Here is a 15,684-nt window from a genome sequence, read left to right as displayed (position 1 = left end):
AGATGGATGCCATGTGATTTCACTCATATGTGGAAGAAACAAAACAAAACAAATGAGCAAAGAAAAAAGAGAGAAATAAAAAGGACAGACATGTAACTATAGAAAACAAACTGGTGGTTACCAGAGGGGAGGTGTGTGGGGGGGAATGGTTGAAATAGGTGGAGGGGATTAAGAGTATATGTCACGATGAGCACTGAGTAATGTATAGAATTATTGAATCATTATGTTGTACACCTGAAATTAATATAACACTGTATGTTAAATATACTTGAATTTTAAAAATAAAAAATGAGTAAAATAAAATTAATTTTGTCAATCTGATAAGTAAAAAATGGTATTATAGTGTCATTTATTTTGCATTTCTCTTATAATGATTGAAATTTAATGCTGTCGTATATTTAAGGACTGCATATATCAATGTGTATATATAATTCAAATATTCACAATGTTTTTAAATGTGTTAAAAATTCACAAATGGCTGACTTCTATCTTTAGCTCTTTTTTTTTTTGGTCCTATTGAGTGCTGGATCTTTTTACCTAAGTTTTTAAAAAGTGTCTACGTATTAGGGATATTAGTCCTTTAACTGTGATATGCATTGCAAATATTTTCTCTGAGTTTGTTATTTGTTTTGGAACTTTGCTACTTGTGCTTTCACCATGTATTATTCTAATTATTATTTTACAGATCTATCAATCTTCTACTGTACTACATCTGAATCTTCAGTCATTGTTAAAAATCCTTTCCATATACCTCATTATAGATGATTTCACATTTCTTTTCTTCCAGTACTTGTGCAGTTTCATTTTTAAAAATTAGATTTCTAATCCATTTAGAGTTTGTTTTTGTATTTGGCATGTGGCAAAATCGAATTTTATGTTTTTCCAAATGACTATATTGTTAGCCAACACCACTTCCCAGTGATTTGGAATGATACTTTTATCATATATTACATATCCATTTGTACTAGGGTCTATTTCAGATTTTCTACTATATTCCCCTTGTTTGTCTATGTATGGTCCAATGATACACTTTAAATTACAAAGGCTTTATCATATGTTTAAATAGCTGCTAGTGCTAGTCCTCCTTGATAGCTTTTCTCTTTTAGTTTTTTTTTTCCGGCTATTTATGCATGTTTAATCTTGTAAATGAACTTTAATATTGACTTATCTAACTCCATAAAAAAGCTTCTTGTAAAATAAGCATCCAAAAGACTCAAACATAAGACCCCAAACTGTAAAACTCTTAGAAGAAAGCATAGGGGAAAATCTTCAAAACATTCATCCTTTTTCTAAAAAAAAAAAACAAAACTATTTATTCATGAGAGACAGAGAGAGAGAGAGAGGCAGAGACACAGGCAGAGGGAGAAATAGGCTCCATGCAGGGAGCCCAATGTGGGACTCGATCCCAGGACTCCAGGATCACTCCCTGGGCTGAAGGCAGGGACTAAACCGCTGAGCCACCCAGGGATCCCCATATTTCTTGTTATATTTTTAAATATCTGAGAGTATTTAAATTTGTTCATTTAAAATCTTTGTCTAATAAGTTCAATGTTTGAGCTTCCCCAAGGATAGTTTCTATTAATTTCTTTTTTTATTTATTTTTAAAGATTTTATTTATTTATTCATGAGAGACACAGAGAGAGAGAGTCAGAGACACAGGTAGAGGGAGAAGCAGGCTCCGTGCAGGGAGCCTGACATGGGCATCAATCCTGGGACTCCAAGATCACACCCTGAGCTGAAGACAGATGCATAACCGCTCAGCCACCCAGGCGTTCCTTCATAACATTCGTCTTGGCAATGATTCTATGGATATGACACCAAAATCACAGGCAACAAAAAGAATAAACAATAAAAAAAAATCTTCTACACAGCAAAAGAAGCCATCACTGAGTGAAAGGGCAAACTATGAAGGGGGAGAAAATATTTGCAAGTCCTATATCTGATAAAGGGTTAACCTCCAAAATAATAAGGAACTCTTACAACTCAAGTAAAAAAATTGTAATAACCCAATTAAAAAATGGGCAAAGCACTTGAGTAGACATTTCACCAAACATGATATACAAATGTATAATATGCATATGAAAAGATGCTCAACATCACTCATCAGAGAACTGCAGATCAAAATCAAAATGAAATATCACCTCACCCTGTCAGAACAGTTAATCAAAAAGACAAGAAATAGCAAGTGTTGTCAAAGATGTAGAGAAAAGGGAATGCTTGCACAAGGTTGGTAGAAATATAATATGGTGCAGCTGCTGTGGAAAACAGTATGAAGGATCCTCAAAAATTAAAAATAGAACTATCATATAATACAACAATCCCACGTCTGGATACTATCCAAAAGGATTGAAATCTTGAAGAGATATTAGCACTCATGTTTATTGCAGCACTGTTCACAGAAGCCAAGATGTAGAAACAACTGGAATGTCCATCAACAGATGAATAAAAAAAGAAAACGAAATATATATGCATAATGGAATACTATTGAACCTTAAAATAAGAGTCTGCAGTGTATGATAACATAGATGAACCTTGAGCACCTTATGCCAAGTGAAAAAAAAAGGTTACAGAAAGACAAATACTGCATGATTCCACTTATATGAGGTATCTAAAGTAGTCAAATTCATAGAATCAAAGAGTAGAATGGTGGTTGCCAGGAGATTGAGGGAAGGGAAAATAGGAACTTATCAACAGGCATAAAGTTTCAGTTAAGCAAAATGAATAAGCTCTAGGTATCTGCTGTACATAATTGTACCTGCAGTACAATAGTACAATTAAAATTAAAAATTTAAGAGGGAGATCTTATGTTAAATGTTTTTGTGACAATATACTTTTAAAAAAACGTTTTAAAATCTTGTCATTTTTATTGGAATTGAATTAACTGATACATTAATTTAGGAAGAACATGTAGATATGCTTCCATGTCTTGGCTATTGCAAATAATGCTGCAGTAAACACAGGAGTGTATATATCTTCTTGAATTAGTGTTTTTGTTTTCTTTGGATAAATGTCCAGTAGTGGAATTATTGGCTCAAATGGTATTTCTATTTTTAATTGTTTAGGAAACTCCATACTCTTTTCCATAGTGGCTGCATCAATTTACATTCCTACCAATAGTGCATGAAGCTTACTTTTTTCCCACATCCTCACCAACACTTGGTATTTTGTGTCTTTTTTTTAACTTTTTTTTAAAGATTTTATTTCTTTATTCATGAGAAACACACACACACAGAGGCAGAGAATAGGCAGAGGGAGAAGCAGGCTTTCTGCCAAAGGGAGACGCTCAACCACTAAGGCACCCTGGCATCCCTATTTCTTGCCTAAAATTTTGATTCTGGCCGTTCTGACAGGTTTAAGGTGAAATCTCATGGTAGCTTTGATTTGCATTTTTCCTATGATTAGTGATGAGCATCTTTTCATGTGCCTGCCGACCATCTGTATGTCTTGTTTGAAGAAGTGTCTCTTCAGGTCTATTCAGGTAGTCTCAGATTATTCCATTTGGGAAATTACCTATTTTTTTAATGCTCCAAATTGATTTGCATATAAATCTACAAAGTAATCTCATAATTTAAAAAATGTATTTTGCCTCAGTTGTTATTCTCCTTGTCATATTTTATACATGCTTTCTTCCTTTTTTAAAGCTAGCTGATGATTTTTTATTTAATTTTTTTTAGAAGCAAGAATTTGATTTATTCATTAGGTATATTGTTTTTTTAAAGCTGTAGTCAATTTCTGTTTTTCTCTTTAGATTTTTCTTCTTTGTGCTTTTTTTGGTTTACTTTATAGTTTTTTTTCAAAGTTCCTTTGCTGGGAATTTAATTCATTTGTATGCTTTCATTTTTATGATAAACGTGATTAGGGGTATGATTTTTCCACTGTTCACTACTTCAAGTATATTGTATAGATTTTGATATGCAGTGTTTATGCTGTCATATTTCTTTTTTTAAAAAAGATATTTATGTATGTATGTATGTATTTGAGAGAGAGACTGAGCGAGAAAGTGAGAGAGAGAAAGCACAAGTGAGGGGAAGAGGCAGAGGGAGAGGGAGAAGCAGACTCTCTGCTGAACAGGGGGCCGGATTCAGGGATTGATCCCAGGATTCTGGGATCATGACCTGAGCCAAAGGCAGACGGTTAACCAACTGAGTCACCCACGTGCCCCAATGCTGTTATATTTCTAAAGAAATCTGTAATTTCAGTTTGCATTGCTCCTGTTGATCAAGACTTTTTTAAAAATTTGTTATACCTTCAAGATGAGATCGTCTTTAAACTTTTGTTGTTAATTTTTCTAATGTTATTGCCTTTTTATTAGAAAGTACTTTGGATAATATTTTTATTTTTCTAATATTTTCTTTGCAACCTAGTATATTAATTTTTGTGAGTGTTCCACATGCACTTACAAAGACGGCATACTTTCTTTGATAAGGTTATAAGGCTCAACACACCTCCATAAGATCTACATCCTTTTTATTTTTTTGCCCAATTTTTCTTATACTATGTTGTGTTAAAATCTCCCATTAGTAGAATGTATTCATAAATGTGTCCTTCCACGTTCTTTTGTTTTTGCCTTATAAAGGACATTGCTGCATTATTGGTGGCATAGATATTCTTAACTGCTATATCTTTGTTGTTAATTGTGTCTTTTATCATAAATAAACATCCTTCTTTTTTACTCTCATTGCTGTTTTCATTAGAAATTTATCTTGTTAGATATCAAACCACAATTTCTATTTTCTTATTTTTTCCATTTACTTGGTGCACTTTTGCTCATCCCTTTATTTTTAGCCATCATGAATCACTGGGTTTTAAGAGTTTCTCTTGTATACAGAATATAGTTGGGCCTTTCTTTTTAAGCCGAATTAAAAATCTTTCATTTCTAATCATGTTTTAGGTTCATTCAAGTTTATTGCTCTTACTGATACATTTGTTTTCCTCTGTCATATTACATCATGGTATAATGTTGAGGGCATTAATGTTATATTTTCTTGTGTTTCTTCCTCTGATTTTGTTTTTTTTTACTCTTTTGTTAATTATATTTCTTTTGGGGTTTTGGAAGGTTTGTTTTTTTGTTTTGGTGGCTAACTTTAATATGACATTTGTATCACGTTATATTTATATAATGTTTAATGCCCTTAAGCCACTATTTTCTTATTCAATCTATTACTTTCGGGTTTGCCAGTTTTTTATGGTACCATTTAACTCCCACCTTTTGTTTATTGAAAATCAGTAGAATTATTTTACTTTCCTTTTCCATTTTCTTCCTAATTTTAGTTGCATTTTTCTAATTTTTTAGAGTTTATAACACCTAAAAGATATTATATAACATATAACATTATTCTTCTACCCTTATGCCACTTTATTTTTTGTCTTTTTTTTAAGATTTTATATATTTATTCATGAGAGACACAGAGACAGAAAGAAGCAGAGACACAGGCAGAGAGAGAAGCAGGCTCCATGCAGGGAGCCCAATGTGGGACTCGATCCGGGGTCTCCGGGATCACACCCTGGGCCAAGGGCAGGCGCTAAACCACTGAGCCACCCGGCTGCCCTTATTTTTGTCTTAGCTTTAAAATTACCCATATTAAATCTTCATCATCAGCCTTTTGGATGAAATTTTTCCAATCATTCCTTTGTTAGTTGAATCTCGTCCACTATTTAATTTCTTCCAAAGGGCTTATGGATTCAGAATTCTCTGAGTTTAGGGACGCCTGGGTGGCTCAGAGGTTGAGCGTCTGTCTTCGTCTGTCTTCCGCTCAGGGCACGATCCTGGAGTCCCAGGATCAAGTCCCACACTGGGCTCCCTGAATGGAGCCTGCTTCTTCCTCTGCCTGTGTCTCTGCCTCTCTGTGTGTCTCTCATGAATAAATAAATAAAATCTTTAAAAAAAATTCTCTGAGTTTAAAATGAATTTCAACTTTTTATAGTCTTGATAGCATGTCTGGATGTAAATAGCTTCTTTTCAACTTTGAGTATTTTTTTCTACCTTTTAATTTAAGATATACTTTACATACAGTAAAATTCACTCTTTAAAAACTACACACTAGAATTTATAGTTTTTCAAATTTTGAAATAACCACCACACAAGATATACCAAAATAAATACCCCTTCTCAGTGATCTCTCGTTTTCAATTTCTGGAAATTAGTGATCTGTTCTCTTTCTTTATAGATTTGCCTTTGAAGGAGTGTCTTACAAATGATTAACTTTTTGAGAAATATTGCTTCACTATTGCTTTGCTTTATTTTTGTTCATTGTGAGGTTAGTTGAATTCTCTTGCTCCTGTAAATTATTCTTTATTTTTACCTGAAATCCCTGAGGATTTTTTCTTTTTTTAAAAGATTTTATTTATTTATTCATGAGAGACACACAGAGAGAGAGAGAGAGAAAGAGAGAGAGGCAGAGACACAGGCAGAGGGAGAAGCAGACTTCATGCAGAGAGCCTGATGTGGGACTAGATCCCAGGACTCCAGGATCACGCCCTGGGCTGAAGGCAGGCACTCAACTGCTGAGCCACCCAACGGTCCCGGAGTTTTTCTTTATATTTAAAATTAGAAATAGAATTGTCATATGATCCAGTAATTCCACTACTGGGTATTTAGCCAGAGAAAATGAAAACACTGAAACTAAATGAAAACACTATACATATATCTATGTTATATCTATGTTATATCTATGTTATATCTATCTCTCTATCTATCATCTATCTATATCTATATCCCTATGTTTATTGCAGCATTATTGGAAGCAACCCAAGTGCCCACTGATAGATGACTGAAAAAAGAAAGTGTGGTATATTCAAACTATGGAATATTACTTAGCCAAAAAAAAAGACTGAAATCTTGTAATTTGCAGCAATATGGATAGACCTAGAGGGTATAATGCTAATTGACGTCAGTCAGAGAAAGTCAAATACTATATGATTTCACTCATTTGCGGAACTTAAACAAAACAAATAAAGAACGAAAGGGACAATTTTTTTAAAAAACAGACTCAAATACAGAGAACAAGCTTGTATTTGCCAGAGGGGAGGTGGTGAGGGGATGGATAAAATAGATGAAGAGGAGTAAGAGTGATATTATCTTGATGAACACTGAGAAATATATAGAATTGTTGAATCATTATATTGTACATCTAAAACTAATACAACACTGTATGCTAATTACACTTGAATAAAAAAATAAAATGTGGAAGGCATAGAGTAAAGGGATGGCAGAAAATGAAAAGAAAAAGGAAAAACCTCTCTAAAATCAATAGATTTGATTTGAATGCCCGAATTTTATTGTGATAATGTGACCCTGCACTTATATAATTAGTAATTTGTTACCCATCCCATCACCTTGTAAAAACATCAGTTGTAAGCTCCATAAAGAAGAATAGCTGTTATTTAGTGCTTATCACATACCAAACATTTAATCTGCCAACATTTAAAAAGATTACTTAAAATGTATTTATTAAAGATGATGAACCTCATTTTCCTTCTTTGTTTAAGAGATGAAACTAGGTATGTGTACCGCCCAGAACATAGATGTGAGAACATGTTTCTATCACAGTCCCATTGTGTACATTAAGGCAACTGTCATTGCTTATAGTGAGACTGAGCAATAGAGTATATGTGTATGATTTTAATGTATTATAAAATGTCATTTTTGCTTTTTGAAGACTCTGTTATGGATTTATTTAATAAATATGATATACACATCCTTCTGTCACACAATTTGCTTTTTTCTTCATTTTTCAAATGATGTCAGTAAAATGATGAACTGTATGAGTGTTTACTATATACTTGACACAAATTTAGAATATAATCTGATATTAAAAAACTAATAAAATTGTACTTACCATAAAGAATTGCAAGCAGAGACAGTGGCATGACAAGTAGTCCCACTAGCATATCAGCAATGGCTAGGGACATTAAGAAGTAATTGGTGGCATTGTGCAGTTTCTTTTCCAAGCTTACTGCCATGATAACGAGAATGTTGCCACCTATTGTCAAGATTATGATGATGACGATTGAAAGTGCTGGCCAGTTTTGTACCCCGTCTGGGAATTTGAAGCGTCCACCATCGGAGGTATTGAAAATGTCAGTTACTAGAGCTGCAACAGGGCTCACAGAAATATCGCATTGCCAAACCAGGAGGCCAATTAGGTGCACACTGAAAATTAAGAAAAAAAAATCAGGTACATATTATATGGCTTATACCCAATAAGTTGCTTATACCAAACAATTGCTTTTCCTTCAGCCACCCTTATCACCATCATCATGATTTCTACTCCTTTAATTAAATCTCAATATTTCTTCTTTCTACCCAAAGAATACTTTTATTGGGTGCTTATTATGAGTCAGGCATTCAGTTTATGGAAATACATATCTATTTATATATATATATAATGTAAAAATTATATCTATTATAAAATTAAATATATAAATATAATCTCATTTGATCACGTGCAACAACCTCATGAGGTCAGTATTGGTTTATATCCATTATGCAAATGAGGAGTCTGAAGTTCAGAAAGGTTAAGTAATTTTCTCAAGGCAGCATAGCCAGTAAGGGGCAAGGTCAGGGTCCAAATTCAGGTCCCACTGATTTCAAAGCCTATGTTTTAGACTGTTACTTTATACAGGCAATATGAAACCACAGTATTGTTTGATTTGCTGTAATGGTCTATTTTTATATTTTTAAAATATTAATTTCTTCTAAGTATCTTCTGAGACAACTGACAACAGAATGAAAGGAGATTTTCCTTTAAGTATCCAGTACCCTGATCAAGAAAATTGGACCATTTCTTTTTTTAATCCAAAGCTGAGAAAGAATAAGTTGTCATCAAACTTCAGGCAAGATGTTAGAAGAGGCACAGTGGGTTTTGGCAATAGTGCATATGCATTTTTTCTAGAACTCTTCTTACCTCCTCACAGCTGCAAAGTGACTTTATGTTGATCCATACATATTAATATGTGTGCTACAAATTTTCCTTCTATCTGACCCTCTCCTTGTTTCTTTCTTATGTTTTCTGGGCTCTATTCTAGGCTAGAAAATGATTGATTTGTGTGATGATTAATTCCTGTGGGTTTGCTGCCTTTCCTGTGCTGGATACAAAATCTCTCAAGTCATTAAAGTGTGCATTTCTCATGATGGTACTTTTGTAGACTCTACTAGTAGGTATGTCAGGCCAGGTGGCAAAATAATGTAAGAGAAGTGGTCATAGTTATGTTTTGTACATCCCAAATTAACTTCCCCCCATGGAGATATGAGATTTATTCAGGTTACATACATTAAGTGTCCTCTCTAAGTGTATGTTCCTAAAGTATCTAGCAAAATGAACATTTATGTTCATTAATAAAATAGATAAGAAAGACAAGCATATTCAGTATTTCCTGCCTAAAAGCAAGGATTATAATCCAAGAATGACTGTTTTTTTGTGTATTCTATGTTCAATAAATAGTTATTTTATAAATATTAAGCAGCAACTATACCGTACATAGTGGTTCTGAAAGCTTGTTATTATTTGTAGAGGAGGAAATTTTCTCTGCTTGTACAAATATGTCCTGAATAATTTTTCTTTTTTTTGCAAGACTGTTGAAGTAAGAGTTTTTCTGGAATTGGGGAGATTGAACATATGACATTATAACATCCAGAGTCTGAGTTCCTCCTATAAATGCTTTTATTTCATTATCTTATTCACTTTTTCTTTGAAATAAAAATGTTACCTTTATACAGGGAAAATATGTGTGTGATTTGAATAGTTCATCATTTATTACCAATCATTAGAGGAATTTACTGTAGTAAAACTGGATGATTATGATTATTGTAGTGATATTGTATTTATAATATTATACACATGTACATACATACACACTATACTTTCTAAATTTAAACTGGAACACTTGGCCTTAAAAATTATTAGCATTTTAAAATTCAAGTAAAATATTGTAATAACTTTCTGTAGTATTTACAAATTATTTCTCTTAGTATCTTGGTAATATACCTTTATATCTTTTAAGATAATGAAGAAATCATGAAAATATTTTGACATGCTCATTCTGCAAAAGATAGAAAACTAATATTTTAGACATTTTGCTTAAAATAACTTCCTTATTTGTCAAAGTTACCTGATATTCTAAGCAACATGCACAGGGTGCCATACATAGTAGCTTTTATCAAATAATCAGTAAGTTCTATTTCCTGGAACATAAAAAATAAGCTAAAATAATATATGATTAAAAAATCTATGTCATAAGTAATCTGTGACTAATGTGAGTAGAAATTATTAAAATAAAAGACCAAATAAATAGGAGCAAGTTATTTGCTCTCAGCTTTGATTATTTTGTCACTATATTTGTTGCATTTAGCATATGGTCAATTTCCTAACTTCATGAATTCAATGATGTTTTGACCAGTCACTTAACTTCTCAGAGCATCAATTTCTTCATCTGTACAGCAAGGATGATCTCTATCATGTGATTGATTATTGGGAAAACTAAATGATATATATAAAGTCCTGAAAATTGTAACTTTGTCACAGTAGGCCCTCAGTGAATATTGGGGCTTACCTTCTTTTTGTCTTCAGAGTTAAACAAAGATATTTTATGATAACTATATCCTGACTCATGTATTTCACAATTGGTGATGAATTTAAATTCTGATTTTATTTTAGTAAGATACCTATTTATGCAAAATGAAGCTCAGACAGTAATTTTAAATCTAGGTCTTTTCTGGCCTACCCGATGAAAAACGTGTCCTTCTGGCATTTAAAAAAGTTCTGGTTTAGATTAGCTGATGATTATCTCAGGTAGTCCCACAAGAGTTTATGCTCATAGTAAAATGTTGCATCTTCAACTGTCAGTTATAGAACCACAAATATATTTATTCTTAAACCTAGAGAATAAGGTCCTAACAGAATATGCATCCAACTTCAATTTTCTTTTTCTTAAAATATTTTATTTATTCATGAGAGACACACAGAGAGAGGCAGAGACATAGGTAGAGGGAGAAGCAAGCTCCCTGTGGGGAGCCCAATGAGGGACTCGATCCTGGGACCCCATAAGTAAAGCCCTGAGCCAAAGGCAGACGCTAAACCACTGAACCACCCAGGTACCCCTCACATGTACTTTTTAAAAAAGATTTATTTATTTATTTGAGAGAGAGTGCCCACAAGAGAGAATGTGAGCACGAGCCAGCAAGTGTAGGAGTGGGGGAAGGGCAGAGGGAGAAACAGACTCCCAACTGAGTAAGGAGCCCTATGCAGCTCAATCCCAGGACCCAGGACCTGAACCAAGAGCAGACACTTAACTGACTGAACCAACCAGGAGTCCTCCAGCTTCAATTTTCTAAGAAAGTTGTGAAAATACCAAAGTCCTTTTATATTTCTCTAAAAATGATAGGGGGTGCCTGGGTAGCTCAGTCCCTTAAGAAACTGCCTTTGGCTCAGGTCATGATCTCAGGGTCCTGGGATCAAGACCCATGTTGGGTTCCTCTCCCTTTGCACCTCCCCACCTCTCGTGCTCTTTCTAATAAATAAATTTTTAAAATCTTTAAAAATGATAGAGGTATGCAGGATAAAATCATATGTAAAAAAATACATGAAACCCTATTGGACAATTATCAGTTTTAAAATTTGAGTGTCTTATTATGGGGTAGGGAAACACTTCAAGTGGTTATCTTGCTTATCTCTGCTAGCCAGATATATTTTTAATTTTCATGAGAGTCCATGAGACAAATACTAAACTAATGGGGAAGCTTATAGAATCTAAATATATCTATTGTGAATTATAAAATCATGTTACTGAGAAGATACTGAAAGAGTATTTACTTCAGTTTCCTGGTTTCAATTCAATTGAATTTAATAAATTCCTATTGGGCAAAGTATTCTATGGGCAAAGTGCCATCACAATTTTTATTAAAGTTCAATCCTATTTTCTATAGTTTTGTAATGAAGAATTGGCTACATTATAATTTAACCTAGCTACTAATATTTGCATGCTCGGTGGAATATATACAGTCCTTCTACAAAAGAAGAATAATTTCAGTCTTGCTCCTAAAGCCTAAATTAATTGTTATTAAGCCCACAGAAGTCTCATAAAATATGTACACAAAACCCACAATTTCTCTCTGAACAATTCAACCAATTTATTCATTGCTACTAAATGTTTAATGAACAGATAATTTTATATTCTTAGGAGATAAAGAAAATGATAAGTTGATTTAAAACTCTGTACATTTTAAATGTACTGTGTTTTTGCAGGCATATGACAAGGGCATTTTTAGAAGAGATGGATTACCGTCCATCCAATGTAGGGCTGGATCCCAAGACCCTGAGATCATGACCTGAGCCAAAATTAAGGGTCAGTTGCTTAATTGACTAAGCCACCCAGGTGCCCCTTCTCTGCCCTTCATCCTTTCCTTTTCCTGTCTGTTCTTGTTCTCTTGGAATCACACATCATCGAGATTATTATCCCCACAATGTATAATGACATCCAAGACGGGCTATAGTGGAGCATATTGCATATTGCGAGCGATCCAGTGTTGGTGTACTTTATACTACTCCATAAACTTTTTCCTGGGTGAGCTTTTTTACAGGAATCACAGAGGAGACTATAGAAACAAGGTGATTCAGGGCTTCTCAAATGTAACTGATCAGAATGTACAGAGCGCTGCATCTTTTTTTCCATGCCCCATTCCTCAGAGTGGGTCTGGAAGAAACCAACCCAACATTTTATTAAGTTACAAAGAAGATATACCTGGATTAGATTACATTTCGGATTGCTCAGTACTTGAATCCAATTCTTATCTCCTTTATGTGACATTCTATGGACCTTAACTACTGGGTCATATTATCATGATGGCATTGACAAGATGGCATTGTTTTCCTCTGTTGAGATACACCACCCAACTTCTACTCCCTGACTTCTGACCTATTCTTTTACAACTTCAACTATTCTTTATAAAATCAGAAACTTCTAAAGACCTTTTATCCTCTTGGCTGTTTAGTCTGTGCAAGAAGGAAAGGAAAGAACCTTTCTCATTTCTACATTTTAACCATGGAGAAAGCAGCCATGAATGTTGGAATTATTTTTGAATTTAGGATATTATTGCCGTATTAATTATTTATTTTAACACATGAACAGTTCTGTTTAATTGAAGTCTATGTTATAGGGGTTTTTCCACATTCATTTTTGAACAGGGAACACCATAATATTAGTCTGTGGGGTGCAAGTCATTTATGCAAATTGAGGCAAACAGCAGAATGATAATATAAAAACTTTTTTTTAGCATTTTTTGAGCAAGCTACCATAAAAAGTTATCTTTTAAAAAATAACAAGTAATAACATCCTTACAGGAACGAATGCACCGCTTTCCTCAGGTTCACCATGATTGCTTTGGTGTTAAGCAACCAAAGTTTAAAATTGAGAAGAGGAAATTTAACAGATTGGATTCATGATTCCATCCTTTCTGGGGAGAGAAAAAAAAAGAAAAAGAAAATTAGTCAAAAGTCCAAATAACTTGCATAACAGCCAATTAAATAACCTTAAATATATTTATTAAGTGATAAACAATCAGTACAACATTTAGCAAACAGGTAAGCACGTTATATCATATAAGTGATAAAAGATAGCAGAAAATATATTTTTCATTTATTTACCAATATACAACCATCCTAGTTTTTTCTTTTCATTTTTTCTTTTTAGTTTTTCTAAAATTTCTTGTACATACTTTATTTATACAGGACTTCAACTAAACCTTCTCAGAGTACACATAGCTTCAAATCAGTATTTTGGGAACGAAATTAAGAAGATAAGCTTCTTGACTTACAAACCGTTTGGGAAAAGTTTGTGATATAATAATTCAGTAACATGTATAAAATACAAAGTTTCATCTTTTAAGAACACAGAAAACTAAAATAAGTTGTAAATATTTCTATTAAGTGAACATATTTTGTATAATATTTCTAATTTATTTTCTTCAAAGTGAAGCAATCTACATTAACAGAGTTCTATACTTTTGCATTGACTAACAATATTCTCCAGAGGGCAGCACCAAGTTTATATGAAAATAAATGAGTTAATCAAGTTTACTATATTAAATATAGCAATCACCCTATGTACCAGCTTGTTAGTATACAACAGATAATATATTACAGTTGGCACATGGAATAATGCTAAAAATGCAAATAAAACGTCAGTTGTACTAGATGATGAAAACAAAAACCTTAATTTCTTGTATTGATTAAAATAAAGAACAATGCATCTTAAAGGTACAGGAAGGAAACATGAAAACTCTCCAAACAACTTATCAAAGAATTTCAGAGTGAATACCTTCAATTATTCAAGGAGTTTTTTTTTTGCATTGCAAAACCCCACCAAATGTCTCCTTAGCCAATTATTTACCACTTAGCACTCACTATACTCAGTATGTTAAAATGTTGCTCAAGAGTAGACTGGATGCAAATTTGCTGAGAATCTCTGCTGCACTCCTTTGTGGCAATAACACCTTCACGGAGTGGCACTTGTCACTGTCATTCTCTACACTGACACTGAATACTCACTGTGAATTCTAGTGATTAATGTAGAAGCCCTTCCTTTTATTTTCTGCCTAGAGATTCCTAACAGGGAAGAGAGTGGGTAAACCTCTCTGTTCTCTATCTTGGTTTTCTCTATCTTCAATCTTATGGTTTTGATTATACTCTCTTCCCACACCAGATATCTAAATGAATTCTTTTCTGGGATCACAGGTTCTTCCAAGAGTCAGGATTGTGATGTTAGGTTTGTATGCAGTGGGCTGTCAACGCGAAAAATGTAGTTGCAGTGGGGGAGGAGGAGAAAGAGACCTGAATAGCTTGAGAACATGGAGTAACATTGAAGAGTCATCTGTTTTAATTTGAAAATATGTTCAAGGAATGTGATAAACATGTGTGGATAATCTCTTCCAATGTTTTCTAGTTCCTCTTAGAAATTTGGAAATATAATTCTACTGGAACAAATTGTGGTTCCCTATGTTTCCCATCTCATTAATAGTCCTATAATTCTAGTCATTTAAGCTACAAATTTAATTTATTCTCTCTTCTTGTCCCTTACCTCTCAGTTGTGAGTTCTATCAGTTTTACCTACACAAAAGTCTACCTCAAAACCAACCCTTTCACTACACTAATGCATAAAAGTATGGCCTCCAGCATACAGAAACAAAATATTCTATGTGAGAGATAGAGTAACATTTGCCAGATCATTAGAACGTTTTTATCCCATAAAATGCTACCAGCCAATGAATGCATAAATGCCTGCTCCTGGGGGTTCTGGCAAAAAGTAACAGAAGAAAAATGGTACACAAAGACTTCTTAGCCATCAACTAATAGCAAAATTCTTCTCTTTTCCCAATATTAAAAGATATAAAAATTGTTTTTAATTTTTACTTTTCAAGTGTCTAAAAAATCAATGTAATTTAAAAACTTCAAAGGAAAATATGTTCATTTCCAACAGATTACAACAAATCAATTGAAATTGTGTTTGCTCTAGGTTGGTATGACAGTCATGTCATTACACATTATATTATCCTTTTTCTCAGCCATGGTAGAATTCTATTATTGTTACTCAAAATACTGTTTTTCTTCAAAAATTAATCAGCTTTGTCATCTTCTTACATGTATATTTTCCTATGGAATATAAAGAGAAAAATTAAATAACAAGTATTTA

At 33.3% G+C, this 15,684-nt stretch overlaps 1 protein-coding gene across 1 annotated transcript in view; it reads right to left on the bottom strand.

Moving 5' to 3' along the window:
- HTR2C (5-hydroxytryptamine receptor 2C) overlaps positions 1-13,406 on the bottom strand; it is a 159,977-nt gene extending 146,571 nt beyond the window's left edge. Inside the window, exons 1-2 of the mRNA XM_041741730.1 lie at positions 13,336-13,406; positions 7,839-8,152 (exon numbers count right to left, since the gene is read on the bottom strand). Coding sequence (XP_041597664.1) covers positions 7,839-8,152; positions 13,336-13,370 — 349 coding nt within the window. The 5' untranslated portion in view covers positions 13,371-13,406. The remainder of the gene's footprint in view (positions 1-7,838; positions 8,153-13,335) is intronic.
- Positions 13,407-15,684: the final 2,278 nt, after the last annotated feature.

This window comes from Vulpes lagopus, chromosome X, assembly GCF_018345385.1.
Source record: "Vulpes lagopus strain Blue_001 chromosome X, ASM1834538v1, whole genome shotgun sequence".
Lineage (NCBI taxonomy): Eukaryota > Metazoa > Chordata > Mammalia > Carnivora > Canidae > Vulpes > Vulpes lagopus.
Note: the sequence above shows the minus strand (reverse complement) of the source record. Positions and strands in the feature narration are given on the sequence as shown.